Below are 27,030 nucleotides of genomic sequence, written 5' to 3' on the forward strand. Positions count from 1 at the left end.
TTCTTGGTCTCAAATGTTGTTGGAGCAAGCCCAGTTACTTGGCAGCAGAACACTGTGGTGCATTTTGGGTGCTTTGCAAAGGTGAGTACTGGAGGGTGCAATGCCCTTTCAACAACACTGACTACCAGGGGGGCATGAAGCAACACAGAGAAGCTCCAAAGTGGCTGAGTATCCCAGCCTAGGTAGGAACACACAATGCTCTTGCTGGGTGACGAGTGGTAAGGCAAGGAAAAGAAAAATCAGAGAAGGAACTAGATTCACAATTAAGGGACAGACACAGTTTGAGCAAATAACTGGAGCAGTGCATCAAGAGAACACTAATGCTAGTTTGTCAAGCTCAAGGTCTTAACATCCAGGCAAATATTCCAGTGCCATTGCTCTCCGGACTGGGAACTCGGCATGGTCCATCCAAAGGCAATGAGTACATCCCATTCATATGGGCACATTGTTCAATTCGCCAGGAAGCTTTGGTGGCAGAGACAATGTCAGTGGAACTGAAAAAAGGTAGTTGAGGTTGGAAAAGTTGTGAACTTTAACAAAGCTAAGCCCACCAGTACACCCCTCTTTGCTATTTTATGTGAAGAAAAGGGCATTCAACAGTGGCTGCTCCTCTTCTCCATGGACATTCGTTGGCTTTCACATGGCAAAGTTCAGAATTGCTGGATATTGCTCAGAGAAGACACAAGATTATTCTTGCTGAATGTGGCTGAATACCTCGCTGAATACCTTACTGACCAGCACTGTTTTTTTCTGAATGCTTCTGTCCATGGGCAAAGGGTGACATTGGTTCTCAACCTGGGGGTCAGAAGGCATCGGAGAGAGTGGCCACCATACCCTTTGCATATTGCTAAATGGGCAGAGGGTCGGAGGGCAGTTCAGGTATGGGAAAGGTTGAGAACCACTGCAACAGAGAATTAGAGAAAGAAGGCAGTGGGAAGAGAATGCATATTCAAGAGAAAAGGAAGAAAGATAAAGAGACAGATGGGGCTGAGGGAGAGGATTTTTAGGTTTTAGAAAACCAGAGCATGCCAAGAGAGATGATAGAGGGTGGGAATGAGAAAAGGAGTAAGAATAGGGTCAAGAGGACACATCAGCAGGTTATACCGTGACAGTAGGAGACACCCCAGAGTTCAAGACTGGGATTAGAGCAGAAAGAATACTAGGCAGGGGCCACTGCATAGTGGCCTTGCAGGATGCCTCCCCCCAGATCTCCACCCTGACTGAATTCCTTATGCATCTAGGATGCCACTGGTGGATCAAAATGCAGTCTTTCAGTCCTGCCACAGCATCCTGTCTCTTTCACAAGGCAATGGTGGCCTAGGCTGCATCACTCCAGGAGTCTCTGTTGAGTCAAAATCAGAGCAAGCCACAATCTGTGCAGAAAATAAAGTTCAGCTCTTCCTGGAGGTAAATGGTGAGATGTGTCTATTTTACAATTTCACAGGTTTGACACATGGGGTCAGGCAGGTTGCTTCTCTCGAAGCCATAATTATTGAAGCTAAAGCATCAGGTTGCTTGGCCTGATGCAGGCAATTGAGGTCACAAGCTGGGCATATCTCCAAATGCTGGACTCAACAGTCTCTTTATGGCTACAATCCCTTTGGCTCACTTTCTCACAAGTCCTGCTAACTTTGGCTTTTCAGGCCCTGAACATCTTGAGCCAGATTTTATACCCAGAACTGAATTTGTTTTTTCTCTGGTGGCTATAGGATGAAATAAGTCTTCCCTAAGTGGGTGGTTGTCTCTTGGACCGGGCAGCTCACCCTAGTCAAAGTGGTCAAGGGTTTCATCTAAGGTGTCTGACAGTAACAGGCCTACTGCTCAACAGCATAGAGACCAGGGTGCCTTGCTGTGCCCTTTGCTACTTGTCACTTGCAGGAGCTGGGGAACCTCTTAGGCAAGCCATACGGACAAACAGGAAGTTCCCTGATTTTTTTCTGGCAGATCAAGGAACTTCTGGTCCCAGGATGGATGTTCTGTCACCTGTGGAAAGCAGAGGTCCTTTGCCTTCCCACTAACAGGCAAGGTCCTTCAGATCAAAGTGAGGACAGAGTCCAGACTGGCCCAGGTAGAGGATTGAAGTGGCCTGAATTGTCTCTGTGATGGGTGAGGGTTGGCGCATTGACAGAAGTTCATAGGGCTCTGACACGGGCCGCACTAGAGGCCGGAACTCTGCATCCGGACCAAATCTTTCTGTGCCCGGGAGCACCAGCCACAGCACCCCTGCTGCCGTGAGAGATCCTACCTCTCCCAACACACTGCAGCCAGTACGGAGTGCTTTGCAGAGACCCTCAATGACTGGGGAAGGTCTCTTAGCATGTATTGTTATCCAGAATCCCTGTCCCCCCTCTGCTCCGTGTAGCAGGGAAACTCTGGAGGCCTTGGCATGGAGCCACCTGGGAGTTGGGGGCTGTGACAGAAGCAGATAGGAAGCTGCTGCCCCTCTCTCACTGCCTCCTGCCTCAGTCTCTTGTTGGAGCTCAGCACCACTGTTGCATAGCAACACGGCTGCAACTGTGTAGAGAAGCCAGTGTTTGAAGGAGTCCTCTGCTTCCAGGGCGACAGTGCCAGATACTCTGGAGGGGAAGCTGCCCTGCTGAGCTTGGCAGAGGGCAGCTGGGCGTGTACTGATGCATCCCAGTCCTGGCACTCTGGGAAAATGCATATTGGCTGATTCAAATTTCCTGCTCTGAATATTTACAGGAGCCTCTCTAGGGTACCTCACAAGAGGGCTCTCGGGCCTTCAGAGTTCACGGGGTAACGAGCTGAAAAGATTATGCACCAGACGAGCCACCTGAAGTGCTGAAACAGAGCACCGTGAGGAAGTTCTGGAGCACCAGGACCAGTGACTTGATGGACGAGAGTGAGGAGAGAGAGAGGGAAGATGTGACGTGGCAGAGAAAACATTAGTGGATTGAAAGCTACAGAAGGGCTGGGTGGAGCAGCAACGGATAAGGGACAGGTCGGTGATGCTGAGGAGACAAGGTGATGACCAGAATCGGAAGACCAGAGGGAGCAGTGCTTTGTGAAGACTGTTTTGGCAAGTAGACGAGTTGATCTAGGCTTCAAGATCAAACAAGGCAGAAAGAGCAATAAGGTGGGCAGCCAGTGGCAGACAAAGGCGATCAACATTGAAGTGGAAGGCAAGGGGAGACAAGTGGAAGGATTGTGAGGAGAGAGAGAGCGACAGGAGTCACAAAGGAAGGTGGATGGAGGGGCTGCGTGGTCAGCAGATAATAGTAACAGAGTGGGAGGGGAGAGAAATCAGACTGAGCGTTGTTCAAAAAGAGGAAGGGAGGGGCTGGAAGTGACAGGAGCAGGAGAAGAGAAGCCCAGTAATCCTAATGTGATTTCTGGGAATGACTCTGAATGGGGGACCTAACCATACAAGCCCTTCTGAGGATGGGGACTGGAATTTTATGATACCAATGCCCATTGCTAGGACAACTATCACCTGAGTAAGCACCAGCTCTTCAATATGACCTTTATTGGGAAACTCTGGCTGAGTCTGTCCAATCTGACACATTTAACTCTGATCAACGAACATGATGGCAGAACCCAAGGTACACTTATGAAAATGCTTTAGACAGGTTTGAACAAGAATTTATCATTTTAAATCAGCTATTTCATGATCAAATTTCCCTCTTACAGAGATCGAGCTATTCAATCTTGGCACTGCATATAGCTCAATATGGAAGTCAACTAGTAAAACTAATCTCTCCCGGGACTCTGTCCCAAAACAACTGGCACTTCTACCCCTATTGGAAACCCTAGCTGAAACAAGGAGCACCTGCTCTGTAATTTATAGGTTTCTGTTGTCCTACTCTAAAATTAGAATAGATGAACTTATAAACTTTTGAAGCCAGCACGTGGGATGTGCTGTGAATGAGAAGACGTGGTAGAGTCTGTAAAAAGATCAGATAGGTCAACCAGATATAAAATTGTAAAATTATGTAGCAATTTTTTTTAATAAATAGAATATACTTGGTTCCCTCCCTGATAGGTCACAAAAACATGTGCAACAAAACCAAAGCTGTGCTGGAATTGTGGCAAGATTGCTAGTGAATACACAAGGTGTGACACTATCCCTTATTTTATCATCCCCAGCCAGCAGAAGGTAGGAGAGCTATAGAGACAGTAATTGGGGCACTATTAGATGGTAAGACCCAAGGAAGAAAGGTGACCTAGAGATACTTAAGGCAGGAGATTGGGGACCAGAGGGAAATACAATTTGGGTGAGGGCAGAATTAGCTTTTGGAGCCTGCAAAGCCCAAAGTCATAGAGGCCACTGATTGTCTGGACCTGTGCAGCTCAAATGTTGGTCTCTCTCACCAACAGAAGTTGGTCCAGTAAAAGATATTACCTCACTCACCTTGTCTCTTTTAGATCCTGGGATCAACACAGCTATAACACCACTACAAACATTCTCCATCTTTGTCATTATTGTATAAAGACCACAGGCTTTGCACTGCTCCCACTATGACCACCTAGGGCTGGCATTTGAGACTTATGAAGTCCATGACTTTTGATTTTGGGGGGACCTCAGACCAATCTGCAACTGTGGGTAAATGCTATGAGCATGACTGCTGCAAGTTCCCCCTCTTAGCCAGCTGCCTATCTCGCTCCTGTGCTGTGCACATGGCAGTAGGGCATCCCACAGTGCAAGAGGCAGCTGGGAAGAGTGGACCAAGCACAGGACTGAGAGCAAGGGACTCCAGGCTTTCTAATCCCAGCTGTGACATTGTCTTCCTCTGCTGCCTTAGTCAGGTCACCTAAGCTGTCTGCCTGAGTTTCCTATCAATAACACTGGGGTAATAGTTGTGACAATTGGTTGTTGCTATACAAGTGGTAAAATTCACCAAAATGCCCCCCAAATCCTACTGGCCCCCAAAGCTCCAGCTTACTGGGAAACCAATTCAATGAAACATTGTAAATGCTGGGAACGATGCAGAGTCCAAGGCTAAGTAGCAGAGCCCCACTGCTGCTCTATCAAGTTACGTTTAGGTGTGCCCTGAAGAATCATTTCATTGACCCTCCTCAAATTACTAAAGCAGACCCTGTGCACAACAGTGTGACCACGGTGGGTAAGAGTCCATTCCATGTAGAGAGAAAATTTGTTTCCCAAGCTTGCCCAAAGAAAAGGGAGAAAAAGAAAAGGAGAAAAACAACCTGGTTAAAAGGAAGAGAGAAAAACACAAAGGAAAAAAAGCAATTGGTATGGATAAGAAAGGAAGGAAATCTGGAGAGGAAATCAAGGCAAATAAAAAGAGCATTTGCGGTTAGTGAACTTTATTTCATTAACTCAGAGATTTAAAATGTGGAATTTATTTTTTAAAGCCATCACTGGAGGACAGGAATGCAACAAGTCACAAAATTCAGACTGGCTTATATAAATGTCTTTGCAAATGAGCTTTGTTCTTTGAGCTTCTGGCCAGATGCCTTTGCAGGCAGTATTCAATGCTTACCAATCTGGCCACCTTTGCCTAGACTAGGGGTTTCCAGGACTGGGGTATCAAATAGATACAAATGAGGAAAATGGAGCCTTCCTGCTAAAGGAGATCATGTTTATTAAGAATGTACTGTCAGAAGACATGTGTCACTTAAACTTCAATGCAGGGTATGCTGCACCGGAGCAAGTGGCAGTTTAAATTTATGCAGCTACGTCTGTGCTAAAAGGCCCCCGTGTTGGCAAGTCGAAGTATACAGTGTAGTGGTACTAGCAAACCTAGAAAAAGGCACTATCCTAGATCTAGAGAGACCTAGTGTCTGAGGATTTACCAGACAATAAGTCAGGCACTGGGCCAGAGATATTATTGTACTCTTCTTCCCAGAATTTGGCATTATCTCCACAAGTAGTAGTCATGGTAAGGGGCGGGGCGGGGGATATCCCATGTGACTGACTCCTATCCCTCTTGGCTAGTGAAAGAAAGCAAAGATCTTCTGGGAGCCCATGCCATCTCCCCTTTTGAAGATGTATCCTGACTCCCCACCCCAGAGCACACAACCTCCTAGCAGTATTAGAGAAACCAGCACTCGATGCTCAGACTGAAGCACCCCACAAAGTGTTTTCTGGAGGAAAAGACAGAGAACAACAGCTGTGTGTGTTAGGCTTTGTGCAGCAGATACTTTGCTGACAAGCACTGTGTGCAAACTGTGGGGAGATTAGAGGAATTAGACAGAAATGCATGGGTGGGTATAGAAGGGAAGGATGATAGAGGTGCGGGAGATTCTGAGGGGAGGAACTCCTGCGTGTGCTAGGTGGGGTGAAAACTTTCATTTAAAAATAAGATGATATTCCCACATAATCAGATGACTTCAGCAGCTGGGGCTTTAAGGAACACATTGCAAGACTGTACAGTGGTTGTAGAGAGAATGTAGGGTAAGATTGGGGTGACCACACAGACCCCATTTTAATTGTTTTTATACATTGAAAATTGTCTCTTCTGGCTCTCCCTAACCTTTTTAAAATGTGGTTGCATCTGTGCTTATTGCTGTCCCTTCCTATCACGTCTCCAAAGTTCACAGCACTTCTTGTATAGAAACAAAGAACATGGTCTGGGACTAATTTCATTTCCCTTTGAACGCAGTATTTGATCTAACCAAGGCTTAGATTAAAAGCAAACAAAAGCTATGTCAGTAGACAGAAAAAACAAACAAGTCTTTTAGTTTTATGAGGGACTATGAATCAGAAGGATTAAAATTACATGAAGTTGGTCACTCCCTAATCTATTATTCCTTTTAATGTTGTTATGGCCCTAGAACAAGTATACAGTAATTATAATCAGTCATGTGGTCAGTGAAGAGTCTAAGTGAATATTTTAATTTTCTAGTAAAATTAACAGTTTGACTAAATCCTCAGAATAGGTATTCACTATAAACTGCCATTTCCTCAAGATTTTTTGTATAAATAAAGACACATAAATGGTGTCTTACCCTATTAATACATTTTCCAAATTAAAAGTCACTTATTCAGTGCCTCTTTAGACCATTTCATAGAATCATAGACTATCCGGGTTGGAAGGGACCACAGGAGGTCATCTAGTCCAACCCCCTGCTCAAAGCAGGGCCAATCCCCAATTTTTTCCCCAGATCCCTAAATGGCCCCCTCAAGGATTGAACTCACAACCCTGGTTTTAGCAGGCCAATGCTCAAACCACTGTGCTGTATCTCCCCCCAATGATTTATTCAAATCATTTTACAAAACAAGCGTTCTTTTTAAAAAATGAAAAGTTATGAACATTAAAGAAAAGACAGTGATTAGAATCTAAGTAATAAAAAAAGCAAGAGACTCATAAAAGTAGTCCAGGTCTCCTTTTAAAAGAGAAAGAAAAACCAGACATGTAAGTACTGAAAGTTGGAGTGTCTAAACGGCATAGAAAAATGCATGATGAACAGGATTATAACTAGATGCCTATCGTTACTCAAAAATTAAAGACGTTTACTTACCAACCATTGCACTAACTTCTCCTGCCATCAGCAGATCCACAGTACTGTTGTACAGATTAACATCAATGATACCTTTCCGAATTGTTTCTCCTACTTTTGCTCCCAGTAATACTGAGCCAGCGGTTTCAAAAATTGAAGCCAAAATGCAGGCCTGGCGCAAAGTGACCACACCAGAGCCCACAGCAGTCCCAAAAGAATTGGCAACGTCATTTGCACCAACTGAAAATGCCAAAATAAAAGCGACGATAAAACCCACAATGACCATCCATAGGTACTCTTCCATTGCCATTTTTCCCAGTGTGTGCTTGTAGGTAAATGCTTCCCCTTTGCAAATATTTAAATAGACAAAGTTGGAGAGTATTGTAACAGATTTGTAAAGCAGATTTCTTGAAAACAATTAGTTCTCTCTGGAAAGTGCTGGGAAGTGAACAAACTGCTAACTGCTGATTTTTAAACTACTGTCAATACTGTTCATTTGGCTGTGTTCAGTCAGCAGTGAAACACATTCCATATTTTGCATCACAACTGGCACTACTGCAGCGTCCTCTCCTGTAACAGAAGAAAGATTGAAAAAGTGAAGCAGTCTGTCTGCAAAGCTTGTAACAGTATGTCCTTTCAGAAGTAAAGAAATTATTTAAATCCACTAATGGGATCTATTTTTGGCACGTGACAGTGCTAACCATAAAGCAATTCAGACAAGATTAAAACTAGGTCAACTCAAAAGCAATACAGGTTTTTAGCGTTATCAGTGACTGAAATATGTACTAGGTCACTTTGAGAGGATATATTTGTAAAGTTTGTTTGTTTGTTTGTTTTTAAATTCTAAGCAAACAGTGTGACTGGTCCTCTCTGAAAAACAAGATGACTTTTTTTTTCTTGTAGTAAGTGAATAGCTTAAAAAGAACCAGATCCTCAGCTGATGTAAGTTGACCTTCCCCCATTGACTTCAATGGAACTATGTGAATTTACACCAGTTGCAGGTGAGGACCTGGCCCTTAATTTTGAAAACATTTATTCATTAAACATCACATGAGAAGGCACCCAGATGTCTCCAAATGTTTATCTATTGCTGCTTTTGGGTAGTGGGAATACTTTTAGCCTTATGGCCTTCCAATCACTGGAACATACTGTGATTTTTCACAATGTTTATTTCAGTGTACCTACATGCATCTGTGTGTGTCCAGGTCACAGAACAGAAATTTAACAAAAAAGTTAAAACAGTAAATGTAAGGTTCTTTTCCTCCTAGAGAAAACTGGTTAGTTCATTGAACGGTATGATGCACTACTGGATTTATTATACTCAAATATACATTTTTCAATGGTTCTTGTGTAGCTTTCAGAGAGAGTTCTGACATCCTTTGGCAAAGTTTTATCTTGTGCTACTTCTTCAGATTTTCCGAACAAAGAATGTACAGAAAAGAATGGATTTCAGGAGAGAGAAAAAGCCTGGTTTATTTCTTCACACATACACAATTACGCAAACCTCATCTCAGTCCTCTTGAGCCCTTAAACTTTGATATTGTCTCAACAGGAGCCAATATATGTATTTTTACAAACAAACATTTTTTTAAAAGCTTGATCATTGTCTATGTAAGCCCCCAGATTTTTCTCCTCTCGAATTATCATTGTGAAGGGGAGATGAAGACAGGGAGCCAGGCAAAAAGAAAAATTACCTACCTACCTTCCAATAACTGGAGCTTTCTGAGATGTGTGGTCCCTATGGGCATTCCATTGAGAATTTGCATGCGTTTCATGCACCTGAAACTGGAAGACTTTTACTATCGTCGTCTGTTGATCCATGCCTGCACCCTGAGTCTTCTCATGCTCCGAAGCAAGGGCATAAGGGGCGGTGTGGATCGATTGCCTCTCCACTTCCTACTCTACTGCAAATACCTAGTAAAGGATCTGAAGTAGGCTAGGTAGTGGAATACTCGTAGGGACCAAACGTCTTAAAGAACTCTAATTATCGTAAGGTAAGTCATCTTCCTTCCTTCTTCAAGTTGTGATCCCTATGGGTATTCGCTTTGGGCGTCTCGTTGAGGAACCATGCTGCACTGCAGACTACAGGACCATTGTACTGAAGGATGTGTCTGCGGAAGGCAGTTGTATTAGGGCATCATATCAAGTAAAGTTACGCACAGAGCCCCATGTTGCCACGCTACAGATCTTCAGGAGGAGGACACCCTAAAAAGAAGCCACCAAGGTAGCCAGGCCTCTGGTTGAGTGGGGCCTTACACTCCACCAGTCTCCACCAGCTCACAGCAAAGCAGAATTCAATCTGAGATCCATTTAGAAAGTCTCTGTGAGATTGCTTCACCTTTCATCTGCTCAGCAGTGGTAATAAAGAGTCTCAGAGATTTCCTGAAGGCTCTGGCCCTTTGCTGCTGGAAAGCAAAAGCTCGATGGATATCCAGAGAATGGAGCTTCTGTTTTCTATGGTGGTATATGCGTTGGGGTAGAAAACAGGTAGGTGCATACCCGATTTATATGGAATTCAGAGGGGACCGCTGGAATGAACTTGGGGTGTAACACCCACACTTCATCTTAGTGCTTGCCTACATTTGGAAATTTACCAAAATACCTGTTTGGGAGTAAGTGTGTCTACACAGGGGCTTATACTAAAATAACTATGCTGTAATAGCTATTTTGGTAAATTTTCAACTATAGACAGAAAAAGCCCTTAGCGAAAATCTCATGAGAAATTTAGAGCATAAATTTGCCAGTTTTTTACTCTTCTAGACAAACGAATTGCTACCAAAGAGAGAAATCTGAGGGCCAGGAACCATCAGACAACAGTGGTGAAGGGTGAAAGTGACACTCACAAAGCCAAGTTCAGAGTCCAAGGGGTCAACTAGAACACATTACCAACCAGTGACAAAACAAATATGCTGCATGAAGGAAACAAGCAACCAGAGAGTGAGAACCCACAATGTGTCTTTTCATCTTCCCGCTGATGAAAACTAGGACACAATCTATTCAGGCAGTGGCAAAAATTAAACTGACATGAACCTTGCTGTGCATTACGTCCTCCCAACACCTGATTTAGGCTAACATGTTTTAATCTGTTCTGCAAGAGAAAAGGTGAATTACAATTCCTCTTTACAGGGAGATTCAGTTTTAAAAGCACTTTTTGCTGCTTGAATATTAGCAAACATTAAAGGGTAAATTTACCATTTTCTAGGTGCAAATGTAACAAATAGTACCCTTTAGAAAAGGTTAGACGATAAAACATACAAGACAACAGGATTTTCCCCCTGCAGTGTTCAAAACAATAGACATTTCTCTTTAAGTAATCACATCTGATCTGTAATGAAAAGCAAGTTCACTTCTAGCTACCATTAGTTGAGAAGTCTGTCTAAAAACTTAGTACACTGGAGCACGTGGTAGGTTATTCCACACCCCTCAAACTCTCATGTAATCGTGTTTTTCATTCAAAAAGAGTGTCAAGTTTTCCTTCCTGACAGATCTATGGACTTTACAGCATCCCACAGATCTTGCACTCCATTCTATTACCATCAAATACATCTTGTAACTGAAGATACAAGCAAATTAAAATTCACATTAATAGTTCTTATCTTCCCTTGCTCCTCCACAGGCCACAACACTCATATATTATCTATTTAATAACCAGCCATGACATGAAAGGTAGTGTAATTCAAGTGGTTCTAGGCAAAGAACATCCCTATATGGCTCTAAATTACAGGCATAGCATTTGTCACAGGGCCAACTATGATACAAGTTTTATGTTCCAGGGCACCAGAGGTGCCCTGACTGCTTTAAAAATAAATAAATAAAAAAATCCCAGTACACATAGAAGCAGTCAGTATATCAGCCAATTCCTATTTCAGCTACAGCCATCCGGTTAAAGTTTAAGAAGGCTTTAAGCAATTACTTTACAGGGCAGCAGTACTGCTATTCATAGTTTTTCAAGGACTCAGCTCAAGTTTAACATGGGTGGGGGAGGGTTTCAGCTTCTGCTACTAAAATTTCCAGAGGATACTTTCATTTATTAGTTCCTACTGTCCCCCTCTCTTCCACTGAAAGGTTAAAAATACTAGCCCCCATCTCAGCTAAAAAATTCCTTTACACATATTTTTAAGATCAAGCTTCTCTTTACTGTTCCTGTTCAAGCCATACAAAATATTAAATATGGGCATTTTGTTCTGTTGGTGAAATGAATTCAGAACGTTTGCAGAAAAGAGTCGCTGACAATACAAACAGCAGTTATGTTTAACTAGTTATTTAAAGAGGTTCCATTCACCATATAAAGAAATCAAAGAAAGAGGCTGGGAAAATAAATGCAAGCAGCTACAAGTCCTTGTTGCTCATTCAGTTTTAAATAAAAAACTGTTACTGGAAGAACTGAGATTTTGTCCTGCAGCAAATGAGTAGAAACTTTCTAATCAATCGAACCTTTTTATTGTTTGACACTACAGATTTTAGTTCCTGGACTAGAAGCCAAACAATAAATACTGAAGGATACCAATAATAGATTTTGTAAAGACATATAAATCTTGAAAATTCACCTAATATTTACAGGCTGTTTTGAAGAGAAAGAGGAGCTAAATTAATTCTTCAAGTGACTTCCCTCCTGATTGTACATATAGTCTGAAATCTAAAATAGATATCTTATCACATAGCCACAACTGAACACACAAACTTACATTGAGTAAACAGTTCTACAACTTACACAGCAGCTCCAGGATAAAATTAACTCCAACACAGGAGAGCAGCCAAGACAACACCGACAAAGAACAATGTGTGTCCAGGGATTTATTCACTAAGTGAAAATCTGCCTCCTCTTAACAAGTTATTCTGCTGGGGGCGGGCACTGATAAAACACAACATAACGTCATGATTATATTAACCATACAAACCAATCCAATAAAGCTCATCTTAAAAGAAACAATGTTCTCTTCCACCTCCACCCCTTTCAAAGCACCAGTTCAGAGAGGGGGAAAATCTCATTTTCACAAGTCACTGCTTGGATTTTTAGCACGATCAAGTAGTTTTGAAAAATTACAAGTCTGCTATTCAAAAGCAGGACCAAGCATCTATTTAGTTCACATTATGAAAACTGCATTAACAGTACAAAAGAGATGTTTGCTTGTATGTAACTTTACTCATGCGAGTAGTAGTTCCATTGGCTTGTATGGGACAACTCAGAGTGCATAAAGTTAAGCATATGCGCGAATTTTTACAGGACTGAGGCCCAAGCACACAAACCTTTGTTATAAAACTTCACATTAAAATACCCAATCAAAATTCCTTGATCCATTTTCCTTAAAATGAAAAACATTCTTATTAATATACATTAGCAAAGATTTAATCCCCGCCCCCCAAAAAAGCACCTGGGTTAGCTTTATAAAAGATATTTGCATTACTATTTTAAATTTAGCATACAATTGAAAACCTGATTTATATGAAAAAATATTTACTGTAAAATTTCAATCATCATGTTTCAGATTTCAGTAAACTTAAACTGACAGTTTTCAGGTTTACCAATAAATTATGTTCTAAATTGAACATTTTGACCAAAACATGTAGAACTTGAGGCATAGTTATGCTCCTAGTCCTAGTCCATATTTAGGTGTCTAAAAAGTGGCCTGATTCTAAAAAGTGCTGAAAGCAAAGGGATTTGCTAAATGCTGAACACTTGGGAAAATCAGGCCATTGATTTTGGGGCCTACATATGGATTTAGGAGGCTAACTATGCAGCCAGTTTTGAAAATCTCACCCTTAAAATGTTTGAATAAAGTACCTTTCCTAGTAAGGAGTGTTTAGAGATGTCTAAACTGGTTGTCTGTTCCCAGATTAAGTTGGTGGTCATAGTCATCCATGTGTAACTTAGCGAATCCAAAAGGTGACTCAGTCTTTACAAGGAGTCTCATACATTCTAGCAAGTCTACATTGTCTTCCACATAAAGAATTAGTAGGGCAAAACTCGAGTTACAAAACGCATAGCCTCCTAAAGTCAAAGATAAAATTCAGTCCTCTCTTCCAGTCAACAATCCCTCACAGACAACACTGCTTTAATTATGTTCAAGATCCAAAATGCTATTAAGCTTGCATTATACTTGATAATTTACTTAAGAAGTCACATCTCTGTGTTTGGTTGTAGAGTCTTTCCTTTTGACTCTGGAATAGCTGATGACTATGCTCACAAGTTTCAGGCGTGAGAAAGCCTGAAGCACCTGGCACTTTCCTATTGGCCTTTCCATACCTATTAAGTGACATTGTTTTAATAATAAAGACCAGGGTTCAATCCTGTAGATTCTTACACATCTGTTTAAAGATACTCTCAAGTAGCCCTAATGAAGGGACTACTCATGGTTGAATACACTATCAATGTTTGTAAGATTGGGCCCCAGGTTTGATAGGGGAGGGAATGCAAAATATCCACTTTTTGGAACAGTCTTTAGCATGTAAAGACAGAGGCGGATTTAAAATATATTCCTTATGTTTATCACTGCTGACCTCCTTTTGACCTCTGGCTTGGTAAAACTCCAGTATATATATATATATCCATCTTGAAGTCTCATCTACCTCTTCTGTTCCAGCTGAGAAGTGAGAATTTCCAAGAATGAAACCCCAAACCCAACCCTAATTCCCACAAACTCCCACACAGTAAAAATGAATGAATGTACCCAGATTAAAATAATTTCTTATGTCTGGTTTAACAGATATATTTACTGCTAATCAAAAAATCAGGACTTCCAACTCCATGGAGTAACTCAGGCCCAAGCGCACAGTTGTCTGCAGTTGTTTTCTGTGCAACTTTCCACACGCTGGTCCTGTCACAGAGGTTATTTTATCCTTCATTTTAAAGTGCGTAGACAAAAATATCTAAACTTTTAGATCAAAGAAAAGTAAACAAACATCTTTAAAGTTTCTGTTCTGTTTAATCAACATCATGGACCTCAGTCATAGGAAAACTCATAATCCCAGAAAGGTTTTCCATCACGGTTAAAATAGGAGTATGTAATACAGCATACCACTGAAGAATGCAATGAATGAAAACAAAAAATTATGAGGAACAGATTTGAGTATGGAAAAACAAACTAGTTCCCATCAAAACTAAATATCTAGCCCATTGAAATATAAAAGGTTTTGGTAGAGTCTTCATCAAATCCATCTATCATAAATTCCTCTAACAGCTCCTTGTTCTAGACAAGATTCAACCATGGCATCTAAGTTACCTTGTAGTTTATTCAGAATCAACAAAAATATATTTCCACCATCCAAAATAACCCAGAATTGTGAAAACTGTCTGCGGCAATTCGTGCTCAATTCTGGGGCATGGGGCTGTATGGAGGAGAACTTTATCAAATTCAAGCCACACTCTTCTTCACAGACTAATAAGAAAAATTTACAATAAGAAAGAAGCTGCTAACTGCACCATCTGCTAATCCTGTGAGTCTACTAATGTTTGGGTTTCTAGAGGTATATTTTCCCTTATATTCATAGGGATTTTCTCTTCCGATACCTGCAGTAGCATCTCAAGATAGGAGAGAAGAAAATCACACAAAGTCCCTCACTTTTACAGCTCTCAAAAACCAGTAAAGCTTTAATAGAGATCTTAAAAGAACACCAGTAACAAGAGTGCCCAGAAGGAATGCCTAGCTGAACAAGGCAAGTATCGTGAAACAAGGGAAGCTGGGAGAAACACCAGCAATGGGTAGAGCCATATATAGACACTGATAAATGTTCAGGTTTTCATATTCCAATCTAATGGATGGTAGCTGATTTTTTTTTAAACGTACTGGTTTGTGCATCAGCAGCTAAACAATCCTGAAAAGGTTTTAGTATAGCATCAAGAGTAACTTCTCAGAATGGACAGTCTATCCAAGTGTTTATATGGGCCCATCACTGTAGTACTGGAATGTCTCACATTAGTTGGGAGCTACTAATAGATCAGTATGCCATATACAGTAATACAGTGCATTTTTTAAAATGAATATCACTGATAAAATCTCTAAAAGCAGACACTTTGAATCCAATTAAAGTTTAGTAGTTCAGTGATATGGGAATTTTCATTGTTTCTTTACCTAGCAAAATAATACTGGTTTAGAATACAGTTGTTGGCTAGGAAGGTGAGTCAGGAGATACTGTCCATTACGGTGTCTAAAATGTCTGTTCCCTTATAAACTGTAAAACTATTTCCAACACACTAATAAATTCGTCTAATTACATTTATTTACTTGAAAGCAAAATTATACAAATTATTCATTAAAGAACTATACCTATCAACAACTAATCTTATAAAATTTTTATATATAAAAATACCAACCCCCAAAGCCAAGCATTTAGTCATGATGCAAAAAATAACTAACATTTTATTAAGGGTAGAACACCATTACAGATACATTGTTTTCTTCAGATTAGAAAGACCAGCAGATTTCTTATCCACCTTCATCAGAAACACTATTAAATACAGAAAACTATATTAAACTTTAAGATTTTAAATGTACATGTCAGGCAAACTTTAAAGGCCCCCTTGCACATACTGATTATAAACAATGAGGCATAATTACATGATCATAACACATTAGGCAATATCATGTGTAGCTTGAAAATCACTCGGGTAGTGCAGAACATGGCTAGCTGTTATTTGGAGATGCTTCATACAGGGGCCAAGATGTTAAAAAATAAGAACCTAAAGTTACGCTTCTGAATAAGTAACCTGACTTTCAGAAGTCCTGAACACCCAACAGCTCCCACTAACATCAATGGGAGTTGCTGGCCATTCTGACTTTTGAAAATCACTATTTATTCAAGACCCAAACTTTAGGTAATTTTTGAACAGCTTGGCCAAAGTACTTAGCAGTACTTCACATCATACCCATGCACCATGATCTCCAAGGGCTTCCCAATTCATTTTGAGGTGCAATTCAAGGTGATGGTTTCAACTTCTAAATCCCTATATGATTTGGGCCCTGGCTACTTTAGATCACCTCTCACCCTGCCTCATACTGTGGCTATTGGAATCAGTCCAAGTACCTCAGCAAACAGCCCCATGGTTTAGATGGGAAGAAGCTGATCACAAGCTCTGCTCAGTGAAGAACACTCAACTCTGGAACATGCCTTTAACCTTTGGTCATGCAAAGCCAACGTCCACTGGCCTACGCAGCACATGGCCAAGCTTATCTTGTTTGCCCAGGAGCTTGAAGAGGAACAGGGATTTGAGGAGAAGAGAAGTTGGGAAGTAAAAGTTTCTAGTTCTTTTGGGCTGAACGTTTTGGGAAGATTGATATCCAGTTCAATTTTTTTAAAGTTTATTTGATATTGACATGCACCTAGAGTACAGGACAGGAACATTTTATAAAGTAAATATATCCCGGGGCAAATAGAATGAGAGGGGACTGGAGTTTTTTCCTCAGATTTAAATGCACATTTATAATATTTTGTATTACAAGTTGCTTTGTTAAATATAAGCAAAGCCCGGCTATGCCATGTTCTGTAACTGGTACACGCTGAAAACTTCTCTGGGAATTCAATATGTTCCTATAAAAAGAAAATCTGTTTCCAAAATACAAAGAAGCAGCTATCCAATCATCAAGAAAAATCTAAGTGCAGCGAACTCATACTTTTCTGAGAGTGAATTCAAAGGAAAGTCAGGGTTGTATTAAAGACACAGATGAGATCTATTTTTTCACATTTCCAGAACAGAGAAACAAGAAGTGTTATAGTTCATGGATGAAGGAGAAGAACAACAACAAAAAAAAAGTTATGTGCTGTACGTGGCACGTCCTCTCTCAGATCCTGCCGTCCCTGCTTCCTCCTATAAAGACTGGATCTACATTTCCCTCTTCTTTGCCCATGCTCTTCTCACAGGGCTTGGTCTCAGAAACATCCAGTGCCTGCAATGAAAACTTGAACCAACTTCTTAAATTTGTGACTCTTCTTCATTCCGACTCATCCAACAGACTTCCATTTCCAAGAAGCTCCTCATCATGAGACCTGTATCTCAAGAAGCAAAATAGGAAACATCACAGGGGTGAAAAAAAGAAGGATGCACAACAACTTTCCTCTGTGTCTTTAATAAAATCCTAACTTTGATTTGAGGTCCTTTTAGGAAAAAGGACTTTTATTTCAAGACCAGAGAGTTCCAATACTGCCAGCATTGGGGTCAACAGTATAATCTCTTCATTTGAGCTTCTGTCCATGATAATATGGTGAATGGGAGGAAAGCTTATGCTATCCTTACATGCCCTGGAGGATGGGATCTATTGCCAAAGCCTCTGGATCTAATCTCCAGCAGCCAGTTCAGCTAAAAGAAATTGCCGACCTATCCACTGCTAAACGAGATTTAAGTTCTTTCTATCCAGATTCCATCTGCAGGACCCCCCAGGAGATCTAGAGTTCTATGCCACAATCATGGTGGAAAACATATTACACACCCCCAAAATGCAAATCTTTCCTCTAGGTTTGCCCACTGTATTTTCTCTTTCTAAGCCTGTCTTCTAGGGGTTTCAGAGTTCCAGGGCACAGCATTCTGATATTTGTATCTTGTAAAACACTGGCGCAAAACAAATACGTAACTGCCACCCAGGCATGTGTTCCACTGACCTTAGAGTAATCTAACCATGAGGTTACAAAGGATTGTATTACTCTGGTGAAGTCCACATCCCAAAATAAGTGTTGCAGGCTTCTGATCTTTTTGCTAGTAGTTCCCCCGATCTACCAACATAACCCTCAGTTTTATCTCAGCTGGTTTACTCTCATCCAAGTCCTGAGACCAACCAGACTGCAGCACTTTCCAAGTCCAATGAGAGGAAAGTATAGCAATGAGTCACCCAGAGACTGCAGACACCCTAACCCAAAGTGCCTCACTGTCTCACATAGACAGTGAATTTGAGTGGGTGATAGGACAGAACTCTGCAACGTCCCCAGTCACAAACCCCTTTAAGGCAGAGGAGCAGTTACCCAAAACTGCTCTCTAATTCTTTCACAGAGAACAGAACAGACTCTAAAACAATTCCATCTGTCCCTACCAGGGGCAAGGTCATCTTTAAACACACATCAGCACCAAAATCCCTTCCCAGGAGAACCACAACACATTCCACCTTATCAGTTGCCATCCCAAATTCCTTAAATTCCAACTCCCATGAGTCTAACCTCCTGAGATTAAATACAAATCCCTCCTTCCCTCTTTAATCTATTTAATGATAGCATTCTAGCCACACAGGGACACTTTGCCCCACAACAGACTGCATAATTAACATCCCTCAACCTGCTCCAAATGACAGAGCAATCATGCCAGTTCCTCTTACACCTCTAGTAAGAAGGGATGAACATAGAGATGGGTTCTCACTCTCTATCACCAGAGGGCTTGTGCTTTGAGCCTTGTAGATTACAGTAGATGAATGTGGCTCGGGACTAATGCTTGAATGGATACAGAAAAAAACCTTGTGATCTGTTCTCAGTGTCCTTTCCAGGAGTCATTTGAGAATCTGCTAGAGGAAAATCACAATAAATCCCAAGTGCTCAGGTATTACAGTGTTGAGGGCCATATAAGTACCCATGTAGAAATATATTTGCTGAGCACAGAGCATGAATCATTTCTGTGGATTTCTCAAGTATCTCAGGTTATCCAGAGTTGTTTTCTTCAAACAGACTTCTGATATAACCAATCCTCAAGTTCTGTGCCTCGACCAGCATGCCATCTCAAGTAACATGCTGACTGAGAAGAGGGCTACCACAGAGTTCAGGAGTTTAGCAGAATGCCACAGAGCAGAGGCAGACAAAGAGGAATTTTCACCACTGGACTGAGAGGTGCACTTTCCTCAGGTCTAACCTCACCAGCCAGTCTTCCTGCATCAGGGTGTACCTTAAAACATGGATCTTCCACCATGATATATAATTTGCATAATGGGAGAAACTGGTATCTCTCAGTTTTATAACGGCCATTAGTCACACACACGTCCTATTCTTTTTTTAGCACCAGGAATAAACTGCTTACAAAACTGATCTAATTAAAGTATTGTTTTTTTAAATTGCCATCTTCACCTGTCTCAGTGGACACAGGTATGTCTGTCTGTATCCAAGAATCTCAATGGACACAGGTCTCTGTGTGTGCGCACACACACATGCATGTATAGAGAGTACAGGATATCTAAGTACATTTTTTGAACATTACATGTGGAAAGACACCCATAGGAAGTATCTAAGGATCTTGGAATAGCTGAGCCCAAATATATAAGGTTTCAGAGTAGCAGCCGTGTTAGTCTGTATTCGCAAAAAGGAGTACTTGTGGCACCTTAGAGACTAACCAATTTATTTGAGCATAAGCTTTCGTGAGCTACAGCTCACTTCATCGGATGCATAAAGCGGAAAAGACAGTGAGGAGATTTATATACACACAGACCATGAAAAAATGGGTGTTTATCAGACACATTGTAAGGAGAGTGATCACTTAAGATGAGCTATTACCAGCAGGAGAGTGGGGTGGGGGGAGAGAAAACCTTTTGAAGTGATAATCAAGGTGGGCCATTTCCAGGAGTTAACAAGAAGGTCTGAGAAACAGTGTGGGGGGGAGGGGGAGAGGGGAATAAACAAGGGGAAATAGTTTTACTCTGTATAATGACTCAACCACTCCCAGTCTCTATTCAAGCCTAAGTTAATTGTATCCAATTTGCACATTAATTCCAATTCAGCAGTCTTTCGTTGGAGTCTGTTTTCGAAGCTTTTTTGTTGAAGAATAGTCACTTTTAGATCAGAAATCGAGTGACCAGAGAGATTGAAGTGTTCTCCAACTGGATTATGAATGTTATAATTCTTGTCGGAGAACACTTCAATCTTTCTGGTCACTCGATTTCTGATCTAAAAGTGACTATTCTTCAACAAAAAAGCTTCGAAAACAGACTCCAACGAAAGACTGCTGAATTGGAATTAATGTGCAAATTGGATACAATTAACTTAGGCTTGAATAGAGACTGGGAGTGGTTGAGTCATTATACAAAGTAAAACTATTTCCCCTTGTTTATTCCTCCTCCCCCCCACTGTTTCTCAGACCTTCTTGTTAACTCCTGGAAATATGCTGGAAATGGCCCACCTTGATTATCACTTCAAAAGGTTTTCTCTCCCCCCACCCCACTCTCCTGCTGGTAATAGCTCCTCTTAAGTGATCACTCTCCTTACAATGTGTACGATAAACACCCCTTTTTTCATGGTCTGTGTGTATATAAATCTCCTCACTGTATTTTCCACTTTATGCATCCGATGAAGTGAGCTGTAGCTCACGAAAGCTTATGCTCAAATAAATTGGTTAGTCTCTAAGGTGCCACAAGTACTCCTTTTCTTTTTGCAAATACATAAGAAGGATCAAACTCTGTCCACTACCTTGAAGCTCAGACCACTGAAGACCTTTAATGATTTTTTTCAAGGAAGGGAAAAAAATTTACTTACTAGAGGGCTGAGACCAACTTCAACCCTCATTGTTGTGCCAATACTGCCAGGAGGATCCTCTAGCTCAGTAAAAAACTGCTGGAACTATTAGCTCTATTAGTGTGCTCTGCCTTACTCTGACCATCAAAAGAGTAACCCCTTTTCTCTTCTGCCCTTTCTGAAATCCCTAATGTTGGACAGAACACCCTTTAAAGTCAGCGTGTACTTCAAACAACAAGGGTGTGTTCTTGTATTTCTTGATAGCCTTGAGAAAACTAGTCTGCAAAGAGCAGCCTGCTTATACAAGATCCTAGTTCTTTGTACATGTGTTATATTACATGTTTGTATTGCAGTAGAGCATAGAGCAATCCTGGGCTCCATAATTATATAAGCGGTTAGTATTACCAAGAAGACAGATAGTCCTCTGGACCCTTTCTTTTAATACCACTTCAACAAAAGCTGTCATTTTTCATTAAAAAAAATATATAGAAAACTGAGCCCACTGTGTGCAGTAGCTTGTCTTGTAAAACTTCAAAGGACCCCTCTCAATCCTTCTCATGGGAATTCTATCCATCATAGCTGATCACAAGAACTGCCATATCAGATCAAGTCTGTGGTCTGTCTAGTCTATAATCCTGGCTCTGACTGTGACCAGTACCAGATGCTTCAGAGGAAGATGCAAGAAATTCTATAGTGAACAATGATGTAATTTTCCCACAGGAGAAATTCTTTCCCAACCTCATCAGTTAGTATGAAGGTTTATATCCCTAATTTATTTTTAATCCTATTTAATATAACTCTGAGTGTTCTCATTATCTATATAAATGTCTAATCCTCCTTGTAAACTCACTAAGCTTTTGGCTTCAATATCATGTGGCATGAGTATGCACTGTATATCAAGGTTTTTAATATACTGCTTTTCAATTTAATTGAATGTCCTCTTGTTCTTGTAGTGGGACAACAGGTGATGCTATTTACCTTCTCTATTCCCATTCTTCATTCAAAGTCTCTCCATGCCTCTAATAATTGTCCATCATCCACCACTGAAGCTCCATATTTCTGCTGTATATATTTTTGGATGGGGTGACCCTGCCTGAACACCATCTTCCAGGTGAGCATAAGACACTGGTTTATACATAAACAGCCCACTCAAACTTTAACAGAGGACACTGGATTTAGGCACATTTCCCTTCTTTTCCAACATCTTTAACCAAGTAACAGATCATCCTAAATCCCTTAAGCTCTATCAAGGACTAGTAACACAGACTGGGGTAGAGTGAAATAGAATTCCTCTCACTCTCAATCCAGAAGAACCTGATGCCCAAATTTATGAGGCATGTATTCAACCAATTGCTTCTCCCTCTGGATCCACTCATAAGTTCACCTTCCAGCTTCCCCCACATTGTGTATCAGTAACAAGAGTTGGTTTCTAGAGAAATTACCTTAAAATACCTTCCTTAAAAACACTTGCCCCTTGTCCTCCTTTCCCTCCTGCCAGGAAGACCAACAGGTTGCAAGGAATAATCAATAATGGTCCTGGCCCTTCCCCACTGCCCTTCCCAAACTAAGAGGAACAAAGGTCCAATTCACAGGTTGTAGCATAGTGCTGCTCCCAGACCCCACAACCTCATCCACAATAGCTAAAATTCAAGCAGAGAAGTTTAGTGTTGGGCCCTCAGGACATTGCTATTGTCAAAGCAGAATAGCAGTAGTGATGGAGAGCTCTGCTGCTGTCAGCTGTGGCAGAGATACTCTTAGGAGCAGTAAGAGCAACACTGGTTCATCAGTTTTAGGTCATTAATGGACTTAGAATGCTAAAGCTTTGGTATTTGCAGAAACAGAGTCAGGATAAGGAAATCTGTTGCAACACATAGGAGAGGTAGCTTTAGCTGCTGCAATTTTCAATAAGGTGTGTTAGACAAAAAGTTGTATTTCTTACACTCTATATTTACCTAAATCAGAATAAAAAATCCATCTTCCACATATAGGTCATGTAAATGTATCAATTAGCACAGTTATGGACATAAATTTTTCAAAGTCTTGCCTATGCATCGTCTTCTAACAATGCACAGCTCATTACCAAAAGAAGGAAAATCCCTGCAAGTTTATTTAGTGGCCCCATTGCTGTTTAACACGGGAGACGTGGGTGAAGAGCATAGCTAAAGACAGTCAAGAACCCCCTTCTCTTCCCACCCCCAAAAACAATCTAAGCCCTCCTCTTCTTCCAGCCCCATCCTTTCTTCATCTTAAACACTAAAGAAATGGATGCGGGAGGCTTATATCAGCTCCCAACTTGTGTTCCTAATCTAAATTTTCCATTGAAGTTGAGCTACAAAAAATATGCCCTTTTTATGCTTAAGTTTTCTATCAGATGTCCATAACATGTATTTACTAAGGCTAAGCTACTGCTTGATTTCATAAAACTAGTGTCACAAACTAATTCTGATATTGTTCATCATGGCCTACAGCAATATCTGAATATAGTAAAAGGGAGTAGGCTAAACGCACTCACAGCTCCATGCTGGTTAAAGTTCATAACAGCTGCTCTATTCATGGAAAGACATCTGAGAAACATGCCATAAATAAAATGATCACATGGAACTCCCTTGCACAACCAGTGTACATCTTTCTATGCAGGAATTTAGAATTCACACCCCACAGTGTCAGTCAAAAACATATTACAGGCTATTCTTTCCGAATGATACAGGCGATATTTTAGTAAGCAGTACATCCATTTGGTGTTCAGTTCTAAAGATAACTTTCTATTCTGCATTACAAAAAAAAATGTCTCTAAGATTACAAATGTTGAGTGCTGTATTTTAAAAACCATCACTAACAATCTGTGGAAAGGGATAATCAGTCTATACAGTTGCTGACTATATAGGTGCTGACCCTGCCAACACTTATGCACATGCTTTATTTTACACATGAATGTAGTCCCACGTGTACAATTAGGTACATCTGTGTGTGCAGGACTGGGGCCCTAGTCAGCACCTTGATGAGACTACCCATGTGTACAGTTAAGCATACGTTTATGCAGAATCTAAGTTTGTATTTATATACACAAAGTTGATTTTGCTTCTATCTCTTCAATTGCACTAAACCCTACTAGTTTAAATCAACCCTCTTCAGATTTCACCAGTGCTAAACCAATCCTCCTAAAATGTGTCATTCATAGATCTCTGCCAGGGAGGAGTTGTTTTTTTTTAAAGGGATGTGTGGGTGTAATTGACAAGAATGCTGGATAAGTATTTGAAAAATGGGAGGTTTTTCAGTTTTGAAAAGGCTACCAGGTTTTGCCACTGCATATCTTAAATTAATAAAAAGGGCTTACCTCAGAAATTTAAAATTTGGTTTATTGTTTTTCTAATTCAAGATTGGTTCCTTTGACTATCTGTCAAGTCTGTTAGTCTTGGAATTTGGAATTATTTTTATTAAACTATAGTAACACCCTCAATTTTACGCATTCCACACAAAGGTCAAATGAAGAGGTAAGCTTTCATTCTTTAAAAAAACCTAGATCCTAGCCCTTTGTCTTGCCTAATACCCTTCATAAAGATGGATAACACTCCCTACTGGCTGGCTAAATGCTCCCCCAACTTTTCGCCCACTGTGGGAAACAGCATTTTTGATTCCCCCATCTCACAGCAACCAAAGCCCTTCATTCTTTTCTACTATTGGTATCAGGATCTTTTCCTTCCTTACACCCTCTGCTGGAGCAGCAGCAAAATCTTCCTCCCTCCACAACCTCCATCCGACACCTGCCCTAGGCTTCAGTAGCTCTGCCCCGCAGTACCATTAAGCTTTCAGTGCCTTCCCCTTCAACATCCCTCCCAAATGAGAGGGAGTCCGCAGAAAGGCAGGAAGGAGTGTTTGCGCAGCATTCAGCATCTGCAGGTGACTCCAGGAAACACCCTACACCTTATACCACTTGTAGAGTGGGACTGGAAAGCAGATGATCTTACCTCCATTCTCATGAGTCCGAGGCACTGAGCCTTCTCTTCCTAAACAGCAGCTGTCTCACGTCCACATCAAAGACTACATCTTCAGTCAAAGAACCACCATGTCAGGGAACCAGGTTACAACATAAGGGCACCTCCTACCATGGTTAAAACACAGTCCAATCATGTAATGTGGACAGAGTAGTCTTTTACTCATCTCCTCAAACTACTGGCATGACCAAACTGAGACCTGGAGTGGTCAGTCTTGTAGCCAGGTCTTCTCACACTACTGTTCTTACAGTGCATTGGGCCAAAGATAGAAGTGAGCTAATACTCCTGTGTTTCCCTCCAACAAAAGTTACCTTCCCGCCCCCCCGGTAGAAGGCATGTAGAGATAGAGTCTTATTCTCTCACATGAGGAAGGTAAGCAGTGGCAAACTCTTCAACTTTCCCCAGCACAGGGGCTGAGCAGCAGCATAGTCACCTGAGTGGGGGCATGCAATTGTATCTTGCCCCATGGCTATGGCACTCTTGACCTCAGTGGAATTTTAAAAGAGGGAGTCATGCTTCAGGAAGCAGAGAGTCATGAGACCATGACAAGCCTCCCTACTGAACACATAAAATTGGGCTGCTTCAGAAGGGGAGCACACTGGAGCCCAGCACGATCAGCTGGGCTTCTGGTCAATCCTGCCCATTCATATATACATGTAAGTAAAATTACCGAGTTATAAAAAGATTCATAACAGTGTCAAAAGGAATCACCATGACTAAATAATTTAAGGTTACAATTTAAGGCCTTCCACACAAGGCATCCTGGGCTGAAGGCGTCATTAATATTATTGATTTGTATTTCTTAGTGCCTAGGAGCCCCAGTTATGGACCAGGACCCCACCGTGCTAGGTGCTGTAAAAACACAGAATAAAAACAATCCCTGTCCCAAAGAGCTTACAATCTAAGTATAAAACAAGAGACAATAGATGGATGCAGACGGGAGTACAAATAAACCGTGAGACAGTACTGTTCAGCATGATGGGCTGTGGTCTTATCAGGATTGTCTTCCCACTTTCAGAGCTTCCAGTGTTGTTGGGCAATGTAAGTCATGCAGAGGTTTCTTCTGTGGTTTTTACAATGTATCACGTGGAGTCTTAAAACCAAGTTCTGACAGAGTTTAGCATCTGATAAGCACCATGCCCTGGAGCTCCTGTGCCACACCATGATTTTTGTATGGCTTTTGACACAGTCCCACATGACATTCTCATAAACAAACTAAAGAAGCATGGTCTAGAAATTACTATACAGTGGGTGCACATGTGCTTGAAAAATTGTACTCAAGAAATAAATCAATGGTTCACTGTCAAACTGGGACAGCATATCTAATGGGGTCCTGCAGGAGTCAGTAGTGGGTCTGGTACTATTCAGTGTTTTCATTAATGCAGTGGTTCTCAACTCCGGTCCACCGGTTGTTCTGGGAAAGCCCCTGGGAGGCCGGGCTGGTTCGTTTACCAGCCGCATCCACACGTTCGGCCGATCGTGGCTCCCGCTGGTCGCAGTTCGCTGCTCCAGGTCAATGGGGGCTGCGGGAAGCAGCATGGGCCGAGGGATGTGCTGGCCGCCTTTTCCTGCAGCCCCCATTGACCTGAAGCAGCGAACCGCAGCCAGTGGGAGCCGCAATCGGCCGAACCTGCAGACGCAGCAGGTAAACAAACTGGCCCGGCCCGCCAGGCACTTTCCCTGAACAAGCGGTGGACCAGAGTTGAGAACCACTACGTTAATGGCTTGGATGATGGAGTGGAGAGTACACTTATAAAATCTGTGGATGACACCAATCTGGGTGAGACTGCAAGCACTTTGGAGAACAGGATTAGAATTCAAAACAATCCTGACAAATTAGAAAATGTGTCTGAAATCAACAAGATGAAATCCAATATGTGCAAAGTACTACATTTAGGAAGGAAAAATCAAATGCATAACAACGAAATGGGGAATAACCAGCTAAATGGTAGTTCTGCTGAAAAGGATTTGGGGGTTATAGTGGATCACAAATAGAATATGAGTCAACCATGTGAGGTAGTTGAGAAAAAGGCTCTGGGGTGTATTAACACAAATGTCAAACAGCAGACCTGGGAGGTAACTGCCTTACTCTACTCAGCACTGGTGAGGCCTAAGCTGTCTCCAATTCTGGGCACCATACTTCAGAAAACATGTGGACAAACTAGAGAGCCCAGAGGAGAGCAACAAGGTTTAGAAAATCTGACCT

The 27,030-nt window shown here is 41.4% G+C and overlaps 1 protein-coding gene across 9 annotated transcripts in view; it reads right to left on the reverse strand.

The window, feature by feature from the left end:
* Positions 1 to 27,030, reverse strand: part of SLC20A2 (solute carrier family 20 member 2) — a 71,916-nt gene that overhangs the window by 38,294 nt on the left and 6,592 nt on the right. For 6 of the 9 annotated variants that reach the window (XM_073340278.2, XM_073340279.2, XM_073340272.2 and 3 more), the window contains exon 2: positions 7,447 to 7,995. In XM_073340278.2, the coding sequence (XP_073196379.1) occupies positions 7,447 to 7,735 (289 nt within the window). In that variant the 5' untranslated portion in view covers positions 7,736 to 7,995. Of the gene's footprint in view, positions 1 to 7,446; positions 7,996 to 12,110; positions 12,439 to 24,797; positions 24,932 to 27,030 lie in introns of those variants that run through there. The other 3 variants (XM_073340275.2, XM_073340273.2, XM_073340274.2) reach the window with 3 other exon arrangements.

Source organism: Lepidochelys kempii, chromosome 4, assembly GCF_965140285.1.
Source record: "Lepidochelys kempii isolate rLepKem1 chromosome 4, rLepKem1.hap1, whole genome shotgun sequence".
In the NCBI taxonomy this organism is placed as follows: Eukaryota; Metazoa; Chordata; order Testudines; family Cheloniidae; genus Lepidochelys; species Lepidochelys kempii.